The following is a 23,846-nucleotide window of genomic DNA, read 5'->3' as shown; positions in this document are numbered from 1 at the left end:
GAGTCTCAACATGCTGTTTTAATACTTCAACTGAACATTCTCATAATGGCGTTTGTCATGCAGCAGCAGGAATCAAATAGCAGTTAGTGTCCATTTCACATGACAGTGATAACAAGCCAGCAGTGGGCTAAACTAAACTATAGATAATCTATCAGTGTGCAGGGCACTCTTGGGCAAACCTCTCATTGATGGTAATACACATGCACGCGCACACCAACACACACACTCACAGTCCCTTACTGTGTGTGTGTGTGTGTGTGTGTGTGTGTGTGGAGGGGGGGGGGGGGGGGGCAATAGATCCAGGTCAGCCGCCTGTTAGATCTCAATCTCTCTTAATTGACACAGGCTGACGGTTGAGAACAAGCCTAACCACTACAAATACAGCATTTCATTGATTAACCCAAGGCAGACCAAAGGCCTCAGCTACAGGAAGGGAGTGTTGTTTAATCAGCGTTCAATAACTTTGATTCGCTAATGGAGCAGAGAAAATGGAAAGCAGTTTTCACATACACTGCCGGTCAAAAGTTTTAGAACACCTGCTCATTCATGGGTTTTTCTTCATTTTTTACATTGTATAAAAATATTGAAGAAATCAAAACTATGAAATAACACTTATGGAGTCACGTAGTAACCAAAAAGTGATAAACAAATCAAAATATATTTGACACCCTTTGACTTGATGACAGCTATGCACACTCTTGGCATTCTCTCAACCAGCTTCACCTGGAATGCTTTTCAAACAGTCCTGAAGGAATTCCAACACATACTGAGCACTTGTTGGCTGCTTTTCCTTCACTCTGCAGTTAGACTTATCCCAAACCATCTCAATTTGGTTGAGGTCAAGGGATTGTGGAGGCCAGGTCATCTAATGCAGCATTCCATCACTCTCCTTCTTGGTCAAATAGCCTTTACACAGCCTGGAGGTGTGTTTTAGGTCATTGTCCTGTTGAAAAAAAAAAAATATCCCATCTGAAGCTGAAGAATGCTGTGGTAGCCATGCTGGTTAAATGTGCCTGTGTCGTCTGTAGTGCCGTAGTGTCGTCTGTAGTGTCGTCTCACAAAGACACGGTGGCTGGAACCAATTACCTCAAATTTGGACTCCAGACCAAAGGACAAATCTCCACCGGTCTAATGTCCATTGCTCATGTTTCTTGGCCCAAGCAAGTCTCTTCTTCTTATTGGTGTCCTTTAGTAGTGGTTTCGTTGCAGCAATTCAACCATGAAGGCCTGATTCAAGCAGTCTACTCGAAACAGTTGATGTTGAGATGGGTCTGTTACTTGAACTCTGTGAAGCATTTATTTGGGCTGCAATATCTGAGGCTGGTAACTCGAATGAACTTATCCTCTGCAGCAGAGGTAACTCTGGGTCTTCCATTCCTGTGGTGGTACACATGAGAGCCAGATTCATCATAGCGCTTGACAGTTTTTGCAACTGTACAAGAAGAAACTTCAAATGTATTTGTCACATACACATGGTTAGCAGATGTTAATAAATGCTTGTGCTTCTAGTTCCGACCATGCAGTAATATCTAACAAGTAATATAACCTAACAATTTCACAACAACTATCTTATGAACACAAGTGTAAAGGAAGGAATATGCATATGTACATAAAAATATATGAATGAGTGATGCCCGAACGGCATAGGCAAGATGCAGTAGATGGTATAGAGTACAGTATATACATACAGTATGAGATGAGTAATGTAGGGTATGAAAACATTATATAAAGTGGCTTTGTTTAAAGTGGCTAGTGATACATTTAATTACATCAAGATGGCAAGATGCAGTAGATGGTATAGCGTACAGTATATACATATGAGATGAGTAATGTAAGCATTATATCAAGTGGCTAGTGGCAAATTGATTACATCCATTTTTCCATTATTAAAGTGGCTAGAGTTAAGTCAGTATGTTGGCAGCAGCCACTCAATGTTAGTGATGGCTGTTTAACAGTCTGATGGCCTTGAGATAGAAGCTGTTTTTCAGTCTCTCGGTCCCTGCTTTGATGCACCTGTACTGACCTCGCCTTTTGGATGATAGCGGGGTGAACAGGGAGTGACTAGGGTGGTTGTTGTCCTTGATTATCTTTTTGGCCTTCCTATGACATCGGGTGGTGTAGGTGTCCTGGAGGGCAGGTAGTTTGCCCCCGGTGATGCATTGTGCAGACCTCACTACCCTCTGAAGAGCCTTGCGGTTATGGGTGGAGCAGCTGCCGTGCCAGGCAGTGATACAGCCCGACAGGATGCTCTCGATTGTGCATCTGTAAAAGCTTGTAAGTGTTTTTGGTGACATGGCTAGTTTCTTCAGCCTCCTGAGGTTGAAGAGGCGCTGCTGCGCCTTCTTCACCACGCTGTCTGTGTGGGTGGACCATTTCCGACCATTTCCGTTTGTCCGTGATGTGTACGCCGAGGAACTTAAAACTTTCCACCCTCTCCACTACTGTCCCGTCAATGTAGATAGGGGGCTGCTTTGTTTTGTTGACATTGAGTGTGAGGTTATTTTCCTGACACCACACTCCGAGGGCCCTCACCTCCTCCCTGTAGGCCGTTTCGTTGTTGTTGGTAATCAAGCCTACCACTGTAGTGTCGTCTGCAAACTTGATGATTGAGTTGGAGGCATGCATGGCCACGCAGTCGTGGGTGAACAGGGAGTACAGGAGAGGGCTGAGAACGCACCCTCGTGGGGACCCAGTGTTGAGGATCAGCGGGGTGGAGATGTTACCTACCCTCACAACCTGGGGGCGGCCAGTCAGGGAGTCCAGGACCCAGTTGCACAGGACGACTGGGAGTTTGGAGGGTTTGACGAGTTTGGAGGGTACTATGGTGTTAAATGCTGAGCTGTAATTGATGAACAGCATTCTTACATAGGTATTCTTCTTGTCCAGATGGGTTAGGATAGTGTGCAGTGTGATGGCGATTGCTTCGTCTGTGGACCTATTGGGGCGGAAAATTGGAGTGGGTCTAGTGTGTCAGGTAGGGTGGAAGTGATATGGTCCTTGACTAGTCTCTCAAAGCACTTCATGATGACGGAAGTGAGTGCTACAGGGTGGTAGTCATTTAGCTCAGTTACCTTAGCTTTCTTGGGAACAGGAACAATGGTGGCCCACTTGAAGCATGTGGGAACAGCAGACTGGGATAGGGATTGATTGAATATGTCTGTAAACACACCTGCCAGCTGGTCTGCGCATGCTCTGAGGACGTGGCCGGGGATGCCGTCTGGGCCTGCAGCGTTGCGAGGGTTAACACGTTAAAATGTTTTACTCACGCTGGCTACTCACGAAGGTTCTTGAAATGTGCCATATTGACAGACCTTCATGTCTTAAAGTAATGATGGACTGTCATTTCTTTTTGCATATTTGAGCTGTTCTTGCCATAATATGGACTTTGTCTTTCAACAAGTAGGGCTATCTTCTGTATACCAGGCAGTGATGCAACCAGTCAGGATGCTCTCGATGGTGCAGAGAACCCATGCCAAATATTTTCAGTCTCCTGAGGGGGAATAGGTTTTGTCGTGCCCTCTTCACGACTGTCTTGGTGTGCTTGAACCATGTTAGTTTGTTGGTGATGTGGACATAAAGGAACTTGAAGCTCTCAACCTGCTCCACTGCAGCCCCGTCGATGAGAATGGGGTTGTGTTCAGTCCTCTTTTTCCTATAGTCCACAATCATCTCCTTGATCACGTTGAGTGAGAGGGTATTGTCCTGGCACCACACGTTCAGGTCTCTGACCTCCTCCCTATAGGCTGTATCATCGTTGTCGGTGATCAGACCTACCACTGTTGTGTCATCAGCAAACTTAATGATGGTGTTGGAGTTGTGCCTGGCCGTGCAGTCATGAGTGAACAGGGAGTACAGGGGGCTCAGCGTGGCAGATGTGTTGCTATCTACCCTTACCAGATGGGGGCGGCCGGTCGGGAAGTCCAGGATCCAGTTGCAGAGGGAGGTGTTTAGTCCCAGGGTTCTTAACTTATTGATGAGCTTTGAGGGTACTATGGTGTTGAATGCTGAGCTGTAGTCAATGAATAGCATTCTCACATAGGTATTCCTTTTGTACAGGTGGGAAAGGGCAGTGTGGAGTGCAATAGAGAATGCATCATCTGTGGATCTGTTGGGGCGGTATGTAAATTAGAGTGGGTCTAGGATTTCTGGGATAATGGCGTTGATGTGAGCCATGCCCAGTCTTTCAAGCACTTCATGGCTACAGACGTGAGTACTAGGGGTCGGTAGTCATTTAGGCAGGTTACCTTAGTGTTCTAGGGCACAGGCACTATGGTGGTCTGCATAAAAATTACAGACGCGGACAGGGAGAGATTGAAAATGTCAGTGAAGATACTTGCTAGTTGGTCAGCGCATGCTCGCAGTACACGTCCTGGTAATCCGTCTGGCCCTGCAGCCTTTTGAATGTTCACCTGTTTAAAGGTCTTACTCACATCGGCTGTGGAGATCATGATCACACAGTCTCCCGGAACAGCTGGTGCTCTCATGTATGTTTCAGTGTTATTTACCTCGAAGCAAGCATAGAAGTAGTTTAGCTCGTCTGGTAAGCTCGTGTCACTGGGCAGCACTCAGCTGAAGGTGAAGGTGCGCTGAAGGTGCGCTCTCCACTTTCCTCTGGTATTTATTTAGCAACCGTGATAACACATCACTCCAGACACAAGCAACAACCCATCCATAAATGTAGCCACCTATACACCTAAACATTAGTGATCTGACATACTATACTGCATGGAAATGTGATCAACTGTAGGCTACTAACAGCAGCTGCATCCGCTCTATCCCTATGTGCAAGGTAAACGAAGCGGTAACGTTCTGCATTTATAGCCCATTTGTTTGTCAGAAAATGTGAATGGGATCCAATTTGGTTTATATTCAAACCTAGACTTTTTAAATCTAAAAGTATTAACTGAAATTAATCAATAAACACAATAGCTGACAGACTGAGTTAATTTTTAATTAGGCCAAGAGATGCATGGGGCAGGACAACACAATGCAAACCAGCATAAAGCAAGCTCAGCCCTGTGAGTTTCATTGTCCAATCATGTTGCTTTCTCTGTGTATAGGAAACCCCTTAGTTATTTTTTCACATATAATTCATATGAACAAGTACAAGGTTGCTGCATGTGAACTGATTTGAAAAACTCTGGTCCCATCATAACCCATATTAAATGTTTTTACAACACACTACTCACGTCATACCATATAAGGTCCAGTTTTTTACTTGTCAGGTTACCAGATCAGGAAAAATTATGGGTCCCAGAATTCCACCATGCCACTCTGGGACCACCTCTGAACTATGTGGTGTGAAGACATACAATACACAAACAAGACATTTTGGTTGATTTATTAGTATTAATTTGTTAATATTTCCACGATTTTTCTTTCACTTTAGAAATATGGAGTAGCTTCTGTACGTCGGTAGGAAAAAATCTAATTTAATATTTTTTTTTAACATTTAATTTTAAGGCAACAAAATATAAAGACTCTCTCCAACATCCTCTTCAATGACGTACAAGGCACTAGAAGCTGACTGGTTTAAATGTTAATAATGCTAAATATTAGACATTTCTAATATATTTATTGATATGAAACATTTAATTTGATAGAATTCTTTTAAATTATCAATATAAAAATGTGTTTCTCCATTGAATCCTATGGGGAATTATTGATATTTTTACCCCTTTTTCTCCCCAGTTTCGTGATAACCAATTGGTAGTTACAGTCTTGTCCCATCGCTGCAAGTCCCGTATGGACTCGGGAGAGGCAAAGGTCGAGAGCCTTGCGTCCTCCAAAACACCACCCCGCCAAGCCACCTGTGTCTTTGACACACTTCTCATTTAACTCGGAAGCAGCCGCACCAATGCATCGGAGGAAGCAATGTACACCTGGCGACAGTGTCAGGGTGCACTGCACCCGGCACCTGCCACATGAGTTGCTAGAGTGCGACGAGACAAGGACAACCCGACCGGCCAAACCCAACGTAACGACGCTGGGCCAATTGTGCGCCGCCTCATCGGTCTCCCGGTCGCGGCAGGCGGCGACACAGCATGGGATTGAACTAGGATCTGTAGTGACGCAGCTAGCACTGCAATGGAGTGCCTTAAACCGCTGCGCCACACGGGAGGACGATTATAAAATATTATACAATTTTCTATAAAAGTAATTAAATGATTGATATAGAACAATTATATGAATATACAGCTTTCCATACTGAGACACACAAGCCCATAACACTAGCAAGCAAATAAAACTAACAGTATATAATAAGCAATTTCCCTTCGGGAACAGATGGTGTACAGTATATAATCAGGAACATATGAAAAAGCAGACAATATTACTAAACCTGATGGATACCACAGCGTCAATTTTATTATAGATCACAACAGATTATTCTACATTCAATAAATGTGGGTCCTTTCCAAGAGGAAACTGGGTATGGATTTTTAAATGAAAGCTTTGGAGTTGAGAGTTGGCTGGAGAATAAAACCAATCTCAATCATTCATTCCACACCATGGACTACAGCTGAAGAGCAGACATCTGTCATTCACCTGTAAAGATGATTCACTGGGGGAAAAAGTCGATACGCTTTTCACTAGGAAATGTCATCAACAGATCATATTTGGACACAATGTAATTTTCTTGAAAGAACATCACAGCCTTTCTTCAATTATGTAGCTGTAAATAACCTATAATGTGCGTAATGGATGCAAAAACATTTTCAGCAGGATATGTTTATAGTTTCCAGCTAAAATCTCACCTAAGTACTGAACATTATTTCAATATCAAAGCAAATTTCCATTAGGCTTACATAGCTATAAAAAGACATACACCTTGAATAATAGTTACTCTTTATTTTATTATCATGGGTTGGATGTCTTCATATGACACTACTGTGTTTGATTTTGACTGTGTCGGTTGTGTCTGTTCGATTTGTTAGTTATTTTGGGTTAAGTTGGAATTTGAACAAAATTGGCCAGGACAAAATATTTGCAATTCCATGGTCATGGGTGATATTTTCAAAAGTCACACAGCTAATGTGTAAGGTATTCTTCATGCATCTACATTTGTATTGGCATTGCAAACATTAGTCTGACCTGTTTGGCCACTCTTCTCATTATTAAGCTCCTAAATATCATACCTTGACATTTTTAGGATAATTGGAAATATAAACTAAGAGTTATGAACTAAGAGTTATGAACAGAGGGTAGTGACAGTTTTAAAAACATGTTTCACACACACACTCTTTCCTAAAGCCCCTAGAAATAGCACTTGACCTTGTGGGGACTAACAAAATGTCCCCAGTTGATTACATTTTTATTTGTTTACTATTATGCTAGGTACAGCTCCGCCTTATCTCAGCTAACGATAACAACATCCACCCGTAGCACGCGCTCCAGCAGGTATATCTCACTGGTCATCCCCAAAGTCAACACCTCTTTTGGCCGCCTTTCCTTCCAGTTCTCTGCTGCCAATGACTGGAACGAATTGCAAAAATCGCTGAAGCTGGAGACTTATATTTCCCTCACTAACTTTAAACATCAGCTATCTGAACAGCTAACCGATCGCTGCAGCTGTACATAGCCCATCTGTAAATAGCCCCCCCAATCTACCTACCTCATCCCTATATTGTTTTTATTTACTTTTCTGATCTTCTGCTCATTATCACTCCAGTGTTAAATTGCTAAATTGTTGTTTTGCACACACTGTATATAGACTTTATTTTTTCTCTTTATTGTGTTGACTGTACTTTTGTTTATTCCATGTGTAACACTGTGTTGTTGTTTGTGTCGCACTGCTTTGCTTTATCTTGGCCAGGTCGCAATTGTAAATGAGAACTTGTTCTCAACTAGCTTACCTGGTTAGATAAAGGTGAAATAAAAATAAATAAATACAAATTATTCTGGGGACTTCTGGTCCCCACAATTATAGTTAAACACGTCCACACACGCCCTTTCCAATATCCAATATAAATACTTGTAAGTATAACACCTCACAATAAATACTTGTAAGTATAACACCACACAATTGTTCTCCATCTTTGGCAGAATATAAATATGCCACTCAAAGCAATTAAAATAATTTCCACAATACAACCAAACTTTCATTAAGTATGATAAATGGCTTGTTGTGAACACATCATTCCACTGTTCTACTGTAACCTTATACTGCTTTCAAACTGTCGTCTTGCATTCCGGCTCACATTTTGTGGAATGCGATAAAGTCACCATTTCTACATCAAGAACATTTTTACTTTACTGTGCTTCTACCATAAGGTAAAACAAAAAAATGGTCTTAAGTTGCAAACTTAAAAGTGTTCAATGTACTGTATATGAAGTAAATCAAAATCAAATCAAACTTTATTGGTCACATGCACCGAATACAACAAGTGTAGACCTTACAGTGAAATGCTTGCTTACAAGCCCTTAACCAACAGTGCAGTTCAAGAAGAGTTAAGAAAATATTTACCAAATAAACTAAAGTTAAAAAAGAAAGAAAAAGTAACACAATAAAATAACAATAGCGAGGCTATATACAGAGGGTACTGGTACCAAGTCAGTGTGCAGGGGTACAAGTTAGTTGAGGTAATTTATACATGTAGGTAGGGGTGAAGATAAATGCATTGTCACATTCGTTCCAACTTCAATACCTCCGGACTCTAAGCCGACACTATAAAGTTGTGAACTTCAATTGTTGTTTCCTTATTTTCTGACCGTGTAATTAGTATGTTTAAACTTGCAGCGAGGGAGAGGCACGCTTGTTCGTTTGCTGAGAAATGCGGAAGGCCTGCATTATGATCACTAAATATGGTGCATCAAAGGAGAATGAATCTTCCTTTGACAACGCTTCTGACCGTCAACACCAAGTTAAAACAGCAACCTTCTGCCACTGCTTCTCATTATCACTCCTGGCAAACAGACATGTGTCTTTGTACAGCAAGAAGTTTCCTCCCAATTGTCCAGATTGTAACTGTTAGGACGTGTAGATATTTGAAATGTGTATCCTGAATCCAAAATGGTGTAGTGAGAGTAATGGAATTATGAAGCCAGATGCTGTGTGCTGAATTAAATGTCTTATGAGACACTGTGGTCTTCCTTCTCCTTTTCCATCTGGTCTTAAATCAATCACATTAACAACCTCTACTTTGATGTTCGGAATGTATGTTATTTTCATCCTCTGAGGCCAAACGTTACATTCCTCTTTGTTTTAAGTCCTACCATGTGGCTGACTAGTAGCCAGTGGAGGAAAAATAATGGAGAATAATAACTTTATAGTTCCAAAGTATTTCTATTCCCACTATGCATTTATTGAAAAAGTTTCATTCACAGATTCCAAACTCCTTGCAAACGTTTCACCTTAGACTCGACAGTGACCTACATAGGCTTTTTCATTAAAGTGTGACCAAGCTTTAGAATCAGTTCAGTCATGCGTGAGTCTTTGTATTATGTATGGTGCAATGGCACAACAAAACAAATAGTATGAGAAAGAAATGCCTTCTTATTGAAAAGAAGCACCCTGTCGCAGTAATAACGTCCAACATATTAGATCCAGCACTGATACAAAGCAACAACACTCCACTATGGGCATCCACATCCATTTTCATTACAAAAGAAAATCTATCATCAATCAACATGCAGCTCCAGCCAGTGGTTTAATTATCTAATGCCCAGACAATTTCACACAGAGTGAAGCAGAACTGTCACAGTCATACCACAACACTGGTTAAATGGCTTTATCCAGGAGCCACTTAACTAGCAACATGTACAGGCCTAGGCCCTAAGCCTTCCCACTTTCTCCCTTAATCCATGACAGGGATCTGATTCACTGGCTGACATGCTCCACTATTCCAGCCTGATGAAGACCTTTAGGTCCAAACGTTTCACAATACAACAGAGGGAAGATTCATCTACTCTTTATGTCAATAGTTTTTTTTACCCACGTTGTGGGTACACTACGTTTTACACTAGCCACAACTCACCCATAACAGCCAGGGCAGAGGCTTTGGTTAGCTCCCTCTTCATGCTCTCCAGCACCTCCAGACCACTACCGTCCGCATTGCACCTGTTGATAGTGCCATTACCAGAGCTGATCCAGTATAGCTTGTTGGCTGTGTAGTCTAGAGAGAGACCTGGGGGAGAAGAATGAAAGGGGGCTAGTGACTATATGATGCATTATCTTTTTACAGTCAGATCTTTGTGTCAGATATGGTAAAGCACACATGTGGGAAACACTGGTTGCAATAGCATCATCACATGTCAAATATTTAATGACTTGGTCTACATGATGACAATCAGTAAAATGTACATACGCAAGATGCATCTGGTATTAGAGGTACTATGGTTGTTTGAATGTACAGTTTGTATAATATGTGTCTGTCGGGGTGGGTGTGAGATTGTTGCAATCTTTCTTGCAGCCTGGGATGTGACTTCATATGTGAAAGAATGGATGTAGGACTACGAGTGTATCTATAGGAGTGAGTGTAAGTGTGAGCGTGCACATTTGTGTGTGTTTGCGAGTGTGTGCGTGCATGTGCCATGGGTGCGCGCGTGTGTTTGTGTGAGTGCCTGCATGTGTGTGCATGTGTCATGTGTGCATGTGTGTGAGGTTGTTGGAAGGATTCGTCGCAGCCTGCCTGTGATATCTCTATGACCTCCATTTGACATTATAAATCATTTGACCAGAGAGTGGCTCCTTCCTTTTTAAATCCATTCTCTAGCAGACATGATGAGATTTGACAGAATGGCACTATTGATGGTGGCAACTGGGGCTACTTCAATTGTGTTTGTGGACAGCTCTGTCTCCCATGGTGTGTGTTTGTGTGCGTGTCTGCGTGCGTGCGCCTGTATTCCCATTCACAACACATCATTCATTTACCACCGTCCCCAGGTCCGGCCCATCATCAATGAAGTCATGTGATGTATATGGCACGCGGGCAATTTATATTTCAGACAGGGCATACCAAGACTACCCGACAGACACAGTGAAGACAACGGTACTGTGTTTATCTGAGAAAGTGAAGACTTGACCTTGCAGGTCTGTTTGTGCTGTAAGAACATGCTGCTTGAGGCGTGAACCTGCAAATGAACAATTGTGCACTGAAGCTTGTATCATCTGAGTATATGGTAGAGGTTCAGGTTGAACAACTGTGTATGGCAGCAGAAGAGGTTTTCAGTTAGGTCAAGTGTACCAAATTATTTCAACACCTACCATTTGGAAAGATGCTATCTTTGTATCTTTGGAAATACACAAAATTTTTTACCTAGTGCTCATTATGAGGAGACATTATCTGAATGGTGAACATTTTAGGACATCCCTACACCCTATGACATACAAAGTAGCCCTGGCCTCCTCATTGGGATGTCCTAAAATGTACACCATACAGTGGAAATACTGCCAGCATGTGGTTGGACTGCTCCTCTGAATCTGTCCCATGATATAGAATGTTGGAATCATAGAGTGTTGGAACAGGCAGTAGTGTTCCCGCAGTGTGAACAAACAGAGCTATAATGTTCAACTGACCGACTGGTTCCCGTTGGTTCTGGTGAAGGACCTTGCTGTTGCTCCCATCCATGTTGGCTATGTTTATTGTGTTGCCATCTGTCCAGTAGATTTTTCTAATGTGAAAGAATATAAATTACACAGACATTGCACATTACATTTTTACAGTTCTCCTTTACAATAAGTTCCTAGTTCTTAATGAATTTGTTCAATTTAGTTGTAGTTCGTGAGAGCTGCTCACTTTATTAATGTTGATACTGTGCAACTAAATTGCATACAATCTATATATTTACACTGAATAATGCTACAAATTCTATGAAGAATTTTTATTTTCATGAGAGAACCATGGGAATGGTGTCATGTGTCATGTCTACCTTGGAAGGTTTTTGTTGTTGTTCAAACAAAATTAAGATTTCCTAATAACTTGTTGATGTTGAGTCCCGGAAGATAATGATGAAGTACACAGATGCTGTGGTGTTTAATCTACTTACCCCTTGGCGGGGTGCACGACAAGGCACCTTGGTTTATCAATCCCATGAATGACAGAAGTCTTCAGGGACCCATCCAGGCGGGCGACATTGATTTGAGACTCGTCATTCTCTGAGCTGAGCCAGTATAAGTTCCTAGACAGCCAATCTAAAGCCAGCCCACGGCAGTTTAGTATATCTGAGGGGAAAACAAAGAGAGGGAGGCTGTCAATCCAGCATCCAACAATGTGTTTTACATGGAGTAACAGGGGTCATGAGTTAGACAGATTCATCTGCAGACCTTGGGACAGCAAACAGTATGAAAAAACATTGGTATAAAACATTATTTGAAAAATACAGCGATAGTGAACATTATCTTAGAATGTGTAAAAAAGCTTATGCCGGCAGGTTTTTGTTCTGTTCTTTATCAGGGGCAATGAATTAAATCTCCGGCACAAATATCAAGAACGGAAATTAGGATGAGAGAGGAGACACTTCCTGAAAAACAGCAATTGTCTTTTGTGCTTTGACAACGTGCTTTCATGCGACACAATTTGTCAAAACAGAGCTTCCAATCAAAAGCCTTTCAGACACAATGAAACAAACAATAATTGCAGAAGTTAGTTCCGGATGTGCCTTTCATCCCTTTGCAATGCCAATCAGAAGATTTAATGTAAATCATGTTAATTAAATGAGTGGCAGACACTGGCACTACGTTATTGACAGGCATTGACAAGTATTGTAGCCGGAGTTTCTGCACACCACAAGACTGTGTTAGCCAATGGAGCTAAAGCCTGGGAATTAGCTTAGGAGAGCTTACACAAGTCATCATGACTCATCCATCTCAGTTACATTATCATCTCTCCAAGTTACACACTTAGAAAGTACAGAGAGTGTGTGCGTCCCAAGTGGCACCCTATTCCCTACAAAGTGCACTACTTTTGACAAGAGTCATATCGACCCTGGTCAAAATCTGGGATTGAGCCAGTAACTACCTCCAGAGATGACAGTCTCCAGCCAGGTGCCGTTGATGAAGGCCCGTTTGATGGTCTGTGTTTTCACATCCGCCCAGTAGATCCTCTCCTCCTGGGCATCGTAATCCACAACGGTGACGTCATCGATGTCTGGGACGGTAAGTGCTGTCATGACGTTCATGTAAGGGTTGTCAATATCCACCCCACGGATCTCTGACCGCCTGACGTACAGGAGGAATCTTTTCAACACTATGGAAAAATCAGATGGGGAGAGGAATATCAATGGCTACCACTGATTTGTGAAGTGGTTGACCTTTTAAGTCAAATATGGTTATGGGTGTAACATATGATATGCAAGTGCCAATGAAATAATGAATATGCTAAACAAATTACTCTGGCATTCTTTATGGTTCTTTGTTATGTGACTGTGCACAATCTCCCACTATTTTGTGACTTTGATAATGAAAAGGATAGATACAGGTGTGTTAAAAGATTGAAGACGGCCGTCCCACTCACCGAAGCAAGATTGTTTGTTGGGGGACAGCTTCATGAGGTGTGGACAGGTGCAGGACGCAGTACGGTTGTAATTGATGAGACACATGTGTGAGCACGGGCCACACCCATCATTCTCTTCACATGGGTTAGACGCTGAAGGAGTGCGAGAGAGTCAGGAATAGAGAAAGAGAGAGAAAATTGTCAGCAGAAAGAATGAAAAAGGAGAAACACTTGGCCCATGACAATTATTATTTATTTTACCTTTATTTAACTTGGCAAGAAGAAATTCTCATTTTCAATGACAGCCTAGGAACAAACAGTGGGTTAACTGCCTTGTTCAGGGGCAGAATGACAGATTTTTTACCTTGTCAGCTCAGGGATTTGATCTTGCAACCTTTCGGTTACTTGTCCAACACTCTAACCACTAGGCTACCTGCCACCACAAATACATGAATGTGCACTTAAAGCTTTCACCACATATATGATTCAACAGGAAAGCTCACATTTCTGTCAGTTGAAACAAAAAGCCTCCCAAGAGTCACATTTTTGTGGGAATCCTTTGTAGGAAGTCCACTCTATATATCGCAGAGGATGTGGTAGTGCTGAAGTACAAGAACAAGATATGCTTTTGGGCACATGATCAAAATGTTTGCTGACAGGGTAAACAGTAAAAGGCACCAAAGCTTATAAAAACAGAAAATACAGGTGCTTAGTTCTGTAGTTTTCAGCAGACCAATATGATTAAAGGGCTATTCTGGAACGTTAACACCGATCGAAAAGAGAGCAGGAACAGGAAATAAAGGAACAGCTGCAACAACCTGGGTGTAATGTTTTTCGATGGCCAGTTGGTCACATGTACTGCTCAACCATATCACTGACTCCCTCAGTTACAGTTGTGCTGACCAGATGGCACTCCACCTTATCCACACATACCACTACCCAACTCTACATCCACCTTGGCTCTCTTGATTCAACACTGCTTTCAAGTGGTTTAAACCACTGGCATACATTGGGAGAAATGGGCAGGGTAGGCTGGACATCTTCAAAGCAGTTGCATTTGTAACGGATGCTGACCCAGCAAACCTAATTATACAAACTAAAGAGTAATCAAGAAATGGTAAAATAACTCCCTATTCCTGGTAAGGCTTGGCTGACAGACAGGCCTCTTGGAACTCATTTGTCTGACTCCTAAGGAGTTCACGACCTCATCTCTCTCTCCCTCTCTCCGAGTTTACAGTGACTTTACCTCTTCCATCAAGTCTGTTATTGTAGGACCACATCCACTGCCCAAGACTGCCCACTCTTAAATCCCAACATTAACCTGTATGTGCTGACATTTCCCCCAGACTGATTTCATTGCACAAGTCTGGTGGGATATTGCTAAGGTTTAACCCCACAGTGATCCAGCAGTATATAAGCAGCATACGAACAGACACTAGAATTCCTCCTTTGTCAACACCAAGTCACTTCAGATAAATAAATGCACAGGTTTTTAGATTGGACAGTTATTTCCCTTTGGTACATTTTCATACAAGATATAAAGATCCATTTTTGCAGTGATTTACCCAAAACAAGCTTGACAAACTCATTTCCAAACTCATTTCCTGCACTATGTCTCGCTGAATCCATTATACATTCGCATGGTTTAGTAGAGAAAATGACTCTGTCTGCGTGAGTTGAAAACATACCCGACAACACGAGTCATGATAGGAAATAAAAGCCTGAATACAGTTCAGTAGTCAGCTGAATTATAGCCATAAGAAATTACAATAACAGGGGAAAGACTGTTCATTTCTAGACTGGCAGACATCTCATAAATAAATAACCCCCATGCTTTGCCGACGCGGAGAACAGAGAAAGGCTGGTGCCCAAAGAGTGATATCTTTCAATCAAAACCATAAAGTCTACTGGTCTACGTAATGTCCAGTCCTGTGTGGCTCAATTGGTAGAGCATGGTGCTTTCCACGCCATGGTTGTGGATTTGATTCCCAAGGAGGACCATCACAAAAGAGTACAAACACGTATGCACTCACTACTGTACGAAGCTCTGGGTAAGTCTGATAAATGACTAAAATGTCATGTAAGCTAGGGCACTTCACTGTTATAAAATGTATCTAAACTCTCAGGAGGTGCTAGAATATTCAAAAAAGGTCTCAGGTAGTCATGGTAACTGTTACAGTAAAATATGTGAAGTGTATTATGTTGTTGTTTAAAGTCTCTGTTTTGAAAGCTACATTTTCCTTTTAATGCGACTGAATAGATATTCAGCAGCAAATAGCGGTGTATTTTCAAAATCTGATTATTAATTCAACGTGTTTGTGTTTCTCTAACGCAGGGAGTAGTGGCTCTGTCAAGCCCTGGGTGTTATATTCACGTTGTATTATCATCAACACTCCTCTTTGTCTTTCTCTGCCACTCACAAGCAAATGAGACAAGGGGGCTGTGCAGGAAAGCCACATATTTACCTTGTAAATGTCCGGTGCCCGTTATCTGAATACAAAATGTTCATTATAGCTTCCAATAGTATCACCCTGCTTGTATTTGAAGCAGCTGCTTACTTCCATGCAGTGATTCAATGCACTATGCATGCTGATCAGATGTATTCCTTCCTATTCTCAGCAAGCATTGTGCAAAGCTGTGGAGATACATCCAGAGGTCCTTTTGTTTAATAACATTTTAGGCATAGTCAGTAGATTTGACTGCATTAATGCAGCCATGAATACAGAATACTTTATATAAAATCATCATAACTCAAATACTGATACTTACAACACTGTATTGTGTCTTTGTAAATATAATATAAGGACGATGGTTATATCTTGAGACATCATTGTACAAATGTTATGATACTATTCATTTAATTTCCAATATGATCATATGAGCCTGCTGCGGATCACCAGTGCTGGGAGGGGAGAGCGTTCTGTTTGATGTGTTATTGCAGCTATAACTAACCAATTACAGTTCCTCACTGTGAGGCCTTGGGACCAGCATTCCCCTTAACTAATCATTGGCACCTCCTCCCCGTTTTCAAACCTCATGTTACCCATCCCCCCCTCCCCCGCCACACATAATGTATTTACAACCAGACTGTTGACGCCCCCAGACAAGCTCCCGTTTTGGCACCCACCAAACACCCCCAGAGACAAGTACTGTAGCCCCCACAGCTCTCCAGTAGTCTCCCTCTATTTTTCATTACCTCCCTCCCTCCCGCAGTCTCTCTGGTCCAAATCTGCAGGGCCAAGCAGAGACCACCAGTATCTCCAGGCTTTGGGACTGGCTGGCTGGATTGGATATTACCCAAGTTTCGCCCACTGGGCTCTTTAAAATGGGATTAGGCATACTTACTGGCTTCTGCAGTTCAATTTCCTCACACTTATCTATGCAGAACAGTCACGAGCAGGCAGATACAGAGGACAAAACAGCCAAATTAACTCCTACCACATTGGCATCATTTTGAGAATGCTAAATAGATGCAAACCAGATTACTAGAGTACTAATGCCCATTCATGGACAGCGGCTTACATTCATAGAAAGCTAAAAGGGGAGATATTTTTAACTCAGCTGTGAAGATATCATTTTTAAGGGTGTGAGAACAAACCACACCCTAAAGACAATACCGGCATCCAAGATATTATGATTTCTTTGACTAGCAGCTCTGTTTACAGATCCATTTTCGCAACTCCTTTTAGAAACAAAGAGCAATGAATGAACACCCAATCAATGCTATAATCTAAGCCTGGAAATATACAGTGACTGAAATATACGACTCCTTCAAAATGAGTGGATTCAGCTATTTCAGCCACACCCGTTGCTGACAGGTGTATAAAATTGAGCACACAACCATGCAATCTCCATAGACAAACATTAACAGCAGAATGGCCTTACTGATGAGCTCAGTGACTTTCAACGTAGCACCATCATAGGATACAAGGCAGTTCGTCAAATTTCTGCTCTGCTAGAGCTGCCCCGGTCAACTATAAGTGCTGTTATTCTGAAGTGGAAATGTCTAGGAACAACAACGGCTCAGCCGCAAAGTGGTAGGCCTCACAGGATGGGACTGCTGAAGCGCATAGAAATTGTCTATCATCGGTTGCAACACTCACTACCGAGTTCCAAACTGCCTCTGGAAGCAAGGTCAGCACAATAAATGTTCGTCGGGAGCTTCATGAAATGGGTTTCCATGGCCGAGCAGCCACACACAAGCCTAAGATCACCATGCGCAATGTCAAGTGTTGGCTGGAGTGGTGTAAAGCTCGCAGCCATTGGACTCCGGAGCAGTGGAAACATTCTCTGGGGTGATGAATCAAACTTCACCATCTGGCAGACTACGGAAGAATCTGGGTTTGGCGGATGCCAAAAGTTTAGTGGAGGAGGAATAATGGTCTGGGGCTGTTTGGGCTAGGACCCTTAATTCCAGTGAAGGGAAATCTTAATGCTACAGCACATAATAACATTCTAGACGATTCTGTGCTTCCAACTTGGCAACAGTTTGGGGAAGGCCCTGTTTCAGCATGACAATGCCCCTGTGCCAAAACAAGGTCCATACAGAAATGGTTTGTTGAGATCGTTGTGGAAGAACTTGACTGGCCTGCACAGAACCATGACGTCAACCCCATCGAACAGCTTTGGGATGAATTGGAACGCTGACTGCGTGCCAGGCCTAATTGCCCAACATCAATGCCTGATCTCTCTAATGCGCTTGTGGTTAAATGAAAGCAAGTCCCTGCAGGAATGTTCTAACATCTAGTGGAAAGCCTTCCCAGAAGAGTGTAGGCTGTTATAGCAGCAAAGGGGGGACCAACTCCATATTAATTCCCATGATTTTGGAATGAGATGTTCAACGAGCAGGTGTCCACATATTTTGGGTCATGTAGTGTATCAGTAAATTGATGAGCCAAACGGAACTTAAATAGGGTGCCAACTGGTAAGCCTATTTTACTTTCCATACACCTTAATCTGCATAATTTATTTAATGTGTGCCTTTAATTTGACTTCCAATGGGCATATACAGAGAAAGGCTATCATCGGTGTTGACAGGATTAATTGTAGCCCGCTCTCATTCTGCAGTTCCTTTCATTAATTCTGGTTCAATTCATTTTAAAAACGGCTTGACACTGTAGCATGAACCAATTAGCCTAATTTGGGCGGAGGGAGAAAACACATTCTGAGGTACCATTAATGCAATCTAATTCTCTGCATGACCACCTTTTTCAATCATTCAGCCCCTTTCTTATTGTATGCATGCTGAGAAGCCCCATGATTGGCAGGCCCAATGAGGGCAGAGAAGCAGCTAAAATGAATACCATTATACTCTCTCTCTCTTCTTCTCTATATGCAACAGGGGATTCACCTTTTCAGAAATGCTTCTTAGTCAATACACTCATTGAAAAAAGTGTTCCAAAAGCGTTCTTTGGCTGTCCTCATAGGATAACCCTTTTTGGTTCCAGGTAGAACTGTTTTGGGTTCCAGGTAGAACCGTTTGGGTTCCAGGTAGAACCCTCTGTGAAAAAGGGTTGTATTTTGCACATGCTTTGTAAACAACAGGTGTAGACTAACGTTTCGTTACAGCCCCTTCCCAACAATCAAAGGAGAAAGAAAACAAAGAGACAATAGAAAAATAAAACACGTAATAATAAATAAACAATGAGTAACCATAACTTGGCTATATACACAGGGTACCACTGCCGAGTCGATGTGCAGGGGTACGAGGTAATTGAGGTAAAGATGTACATATACACTGTACATATGGAAAAAAGTGACACATTATAAACAGTAGCAGAAGCATATGCATATGTGATGAGTCCAAAAGTTAGCACAAAAAGAGTCAATGCAGATTGTTTAATAGTTAACTATTTAGCAGTCTTATGGCTTGGGGGTAGGAGCTGTTCAGGGACCTGTTGGTTCCAGACTTGGTGCAGCGGTAAGGCAAGCCATGCAGTAGCAGAGAGAACAGTCTATGACTTGGGTGGCTGGAGTCTTTGAAAACGTTTAGTGATGTACTGTGTACAGTGATGTACTGGGTCGCACACATTACCCTCAGTAGCGCCTTGCGGTCGAATGCCAAGCAGTTGCAATACCAGACATCGATGCAGCCAGTCAAGATGTTCTCAACGTTTCAGCTGTAAACTTCTTAAGGATCTGAGGACCCATGCCAAACCTTTTCAGCCTGCTGAGGGGGAAGAGGTGTTGTCGTGCCCTCTTCTCTACTGTGTTGGTGTGTGTGGACCATGATAGATCCTTAGTGATGTGGACACGAGGAACCTGAAGCTCTCAACCCGCTCCACTACAGCCCCATTAATGACGATGGGAGAGTGCTCTGCCCTCCTTTTCCTGTAGTCCACGATTAGTTTCTTTGTCTTGCTGACTTTGATGGAGAGGATGTTGTCACTGACCTGCCCTCTACAGCTGTCTCATCGTCGTCGGTGTTCAGGCCATACACAGTCGTGTCGTTGGCAAACTTAATGATGGTGTTTGGAGTCGTGTGCGGCTACGCAGTCATGGATGAAGAGGGAGTAGAGGAGGGGACTAAATAGACACTTTTTTCTAAGAGTTTATGTATAGGCATTATGACTAGCATCAGTTAAACTAGAAAATAATGGGCCAAATCTGATGCATTATTATGCAACCAGTTTTCAGTATACAACAGGGAAGTGAGGGAACTAGTTATTATGGAAAATCTCCGTTAGGCATGCTTTTTAGTCCAGGACTAAACTTAATCTGTGTGCTAAAAACCACCCCATAGACTACAGTGACAACACTCAGGGGGAATAGTTGATGTGCACTACCAAAGGTTACAGTTGCTTGACTACAGGTCTAGGCTGTTTACCTTGTGGCTGTCTGCTAGGGTGGAAGATCTGCAGGTCAAAGGGCTGAGCACTGGTCTTCTGGATCACTGTGACGTTACGGCCCGTCCACTTGTTGGCTCTGGCCAGGGTGTTGGTCCTCCAGTCTGTCCAGTAGACACTTCCCCCAAACAGGGACACGGCGAAGGGGTGTGACAGGTACTCATGTCCCCTCAGGATCTCTATGATCCCACTGCCATCGTACAGTGCAGAGTAGATGGCATCAGAGCTGTGAAAGGGAGAAGATAGGTGAAGGTACAGTAACCAGCCAGAATAGATAACATACAGCTCAGATGAGACGGCATGAGAGCTGTTAGAGGGAGAAAACATGATCAGGAGGTCATTAGATTGTCTCTTTCCAATATAAAGACAGAGATACAGTATATGCATACTAGCCAGGTAGAGTAACCATGGAAGTACAATACATTGCAGCGTAGATGGCATTAGAGCTGTTATATGGTGGTATGAATATCATCATGAGGCTGCCTGGCTCTATACAATAAAAATACTAGTCAGGTATTTGTATTTATTATGGATCTTCCTGCCAAGGCAGCAACTACTCTTCCTGGGGTCCAGCGAAATTAAGGCAGTTATGCAGTTTTAAAAACATTACATTCACAAATTTCACAACACACTGTGTGCCCTCAGGCCCCTACCCCACCACTACCACATATCTACAATACAAAATCCATGTGTATGTGTGTGTATAGTGCGTATGTTATTGTGTGTGTATGCAAGTATCTGTGCCTACATGTATGTATGTGTTGCTTCACAGTCCCCGCTGTACCATAAGGTGTATTTTTATTTGTTTTTTTTAATTAAATTTCACTGCTTGCAATCAATTACTTGATGTGGAATAGAGTTCCATGTATTCATGGCTCTATGTAGTACTATGCGCCTCCCATAGTGTGTTCTTGTGGCATGTCTTGTGGGGTATGTATGGGTGTCCGAGATGTGCACCAGTAGTTCAAACATACAGCTCAATGCATTCAACATGTCAATACTTCTCATAAATACAAGTAGTGATGAAGTCAATCTCTCCTCCACTTTGAGCCAGGAGAGATTGTCATGCATATTATTAATATTAGCTCTCTGTGAACAATCAAGAGCCAGCCGTGCTGCCCTGTTCTGAGCCAATTGCAAAGTCCCTTTTTGTGGCACATGACCACGACGACTGAACACTAGTCCAGGTGTGACAAAACTAGAGCCTGTAGGACCTTCCTTGTTGATAGTGCTGCTAAGAAGGTAGAGTAGTGCTTTATTATGGACACACTTCTCTCCATCTTTGCTGCTGTTGTATCAATATGTTTTGACCATGACAGTTTACAATCCAGGGTTACTCCAACAGTTTATTCACCTCAATTTTCTCAATTCCCACATTATTTGTTACAAGAGTTAGTTGAGGTTTAGGGTTTAGTGAATGATTTGTCCCAAATAGAACGCTAGTTAGGGATAGGCGGGGCGCAAATGTCTCAACTGGCCAATTGCCAGGGAAAATGCAGAGCGCCAGATTCAAATAAAATACTATAAAATTCAAACTTTCATTAAATCACACATGTAAGATACTCAATTAAAGCTACACTCGTTGTGAATCCAGCCAACATGTCAGATTTAAAAAATACTTTTCGGCAAAAGCATAAGAAGCTATTATCTGATAGCCTGCACCATCTGCACCTGCAGTAAACAAAGGGGTTAGCATATTTCAACCCTGCAGGCGCTACACAAAACGCTGAAATAAAATATAAAACATGCATTAACTTTGACGAGCTTCTTTGTTTGCACTCCAATATGTCCCATAAACATCACAATTGGTCCTTTTGTTTGATTAATTCCGTCCATATATATCCAAAATGTCCATTTATAAAGCACGTTTGATCCAGAAAAAAAAACATCTTACAAAAAATGCAACGTCACTACAAAATATTTCAAAAGTTGCCGATAAACTTTGCCAAAATATTTCAAAGACCGGAGCAAAATAAATAAATAAATTAAATACAGTAGGGAAAGAGGTAGTTGTTTGGGCTAAATTATAGGTGGGCTATGTACACGTGCAGTAATGTGTATGTTGATGAGTCATCCACATACAAACAGTAGAGACACTGGCTTTACTCAAAGCCAGTGGCATGTCGTTAGTAAAGATTGAAAAAAGTAAGGGGCCTAGACAGCTACCCTGGGAAATTCCTGATTCTATCTGGATTATGTTAGAGAGGCTTCCATTAAAGAACACCCTCCCCTCCATGTTCTGTTAGACAGGTACATTTTATCCAGAATATAGCAGGGGGTATAAAGCCATAACACATACGTTTTTCCAGCAGCAGAGTATGATCGATAATGTCAAAAGGCTCACTGAGGTCTAACAAAACAGCCCCCCCCAATCTTTTTATCAATTTCTCTCAGCCAATGATCAGTCATTTGTGTAAGTGCTGTGTTTGTTGAATGTCCTCCCATATAAGCATGCTGAAAGTCCGCTGTCAATTTTTTTTTACTGAAAAATAGCAATGTATCTGGTCAAACACCATTTTTCCCTAAAGTTTACTAAGAGTTGGTACAGGCTGATTGGTCTGCTATTTGCTGCCAGTAAAGGGGGCTTTACTATTCTTAGGTAGCAAAATTACTTTTGCTTCCCTCCAGGCCTGGTGGCACACACTTTCTAGTAGGCTTAAAATTTAAATATGGCAAATAGGAGTGCCAATATTATTACTGCTATTATCTTCATAAATGTCCCATCCAAGTTGTCAGACCCCAATGGCTTGTCATTGTTGATTAACAAGAATATATTTTTCACCGCTTCCACACTCACTTAACAGAATTGAGAATTACAATGCTTGTCTTTTATAATTTGGGCAAATATACTTGGATGTGTAGTGTCAGCGTTTATTTGCTAATCTTGCCAATTTAAAAAATCATTAATGTAGTTTCTAATATCAGTCAGTTTTGTGATGAACGAGCCATCTGATTCAGTGAATGATGGAGCTGAGTTTGCATTTTTTCCCAAAATGTCATTTAAGGTGCTCCAAAGCGTTTTACTATCATTCTTTATGTAGTTTATCTTTGTTTCATAGTGTATTTTCTTCTTTTCATTCAGTTTAGGCACATGAATGTAGGAATCACTACAACATAGGAAACACTACAAAACGTATTGTACAGTATGACTTACTATACACTTATATTAGGCCCAGTCTTTGGGAACTTTGGTTTTCCTAGTTATGGCTACTATATTCTGATCACTACATCTGATGGATCTGGATACTGCTTTCAAGAAAATGCCTGCAGAATTAGTAAAGATGTGATTAATATATGTTCATGATTTCATCCCTGTGCTACCCTGGTAGGTTGACTGATAACCTGAACCAGATTTCAGGCACTGGTGGCTTTTTCTTGAGTGGGCAGCTTGAAAGGCAGTCAATATTTAAATCACCCAGAAAATATACCTCCCTGTTGATATTACATCAAGCATTTCACACGTTATCCAGATACTGACTGTTAGCACACAGTAGTCTATCAGCAATAAGCAGCTATCCACAATAATGGGCTTTAGGTGAGACAGATGAACCTGTAGCCATATTACTTCAAC

General features: G+C 41.9%; 1 protein-coding gene across 1 annotated transcript in view; it reads right to left on the bottom strand.

Moving 5' to 3' along the window:
• LOC110504354 (low-density lipoprotein receptor-related protein 1B) overlaps nucleotides 1-23,846 on the bottom strand; it is a 422,565-nt gene that overhangs the window by 129,393 nt on the left and 269,326 nt on the right. Inside the window, exons 27-32 of the mRNA XM_036965026.2 lie at nucleotides 20,257-20,501; nucleotides 13,452-13,583; nucleotides 12,957-13,184; nucleotides 11,986-12,160; nucleotides 11,516-11,610; nucleotides 9,975-10,124 (exon numbers count right to left, since the gene is read on the bottom strand). Coding sequence (XP_036820921.2) covers nucleotides 9,975-10,124; nucleotides 11,516-11,610; nucleotides 11,986-12,160; nucleotides 12,957-13,184; nucleotides 13,452-13,583; nucleotides 20,257-20,501 — 1,025 coding nt within the window. The remainder of the gene's footprint in view (nucleotides 1-9,974; nucleotides 10,125-11,515; nucleotides 11,611-11,985; nucleotides 12,161-12,956; nucleotides 13,185-13,451; nucleotides 13,584-20,256; nucleotides 20,502-23,846) is intronic.

Source organism: Oncorhynchus mykiss, chromosome 3 (genome assembly GCF_057628025.1).
Source record: "Oncorhynchus mykiss isolate SJ-2025 chromosome 3, ASM5762802v1, whole genome shotgun sequence".
Lineage (NCBI taxonomy): Eukaryota > Metazoa > Chordata > Actinopteri > Salmoniformes > Salmonidae > Oncorhynchus > Oncorhynchus mykiss.
The sequence above is the reverse complement of the archived record's forward strand: the minus strand, read 5'-3'. Positions and strand labels throughout refer to the sequence as shown.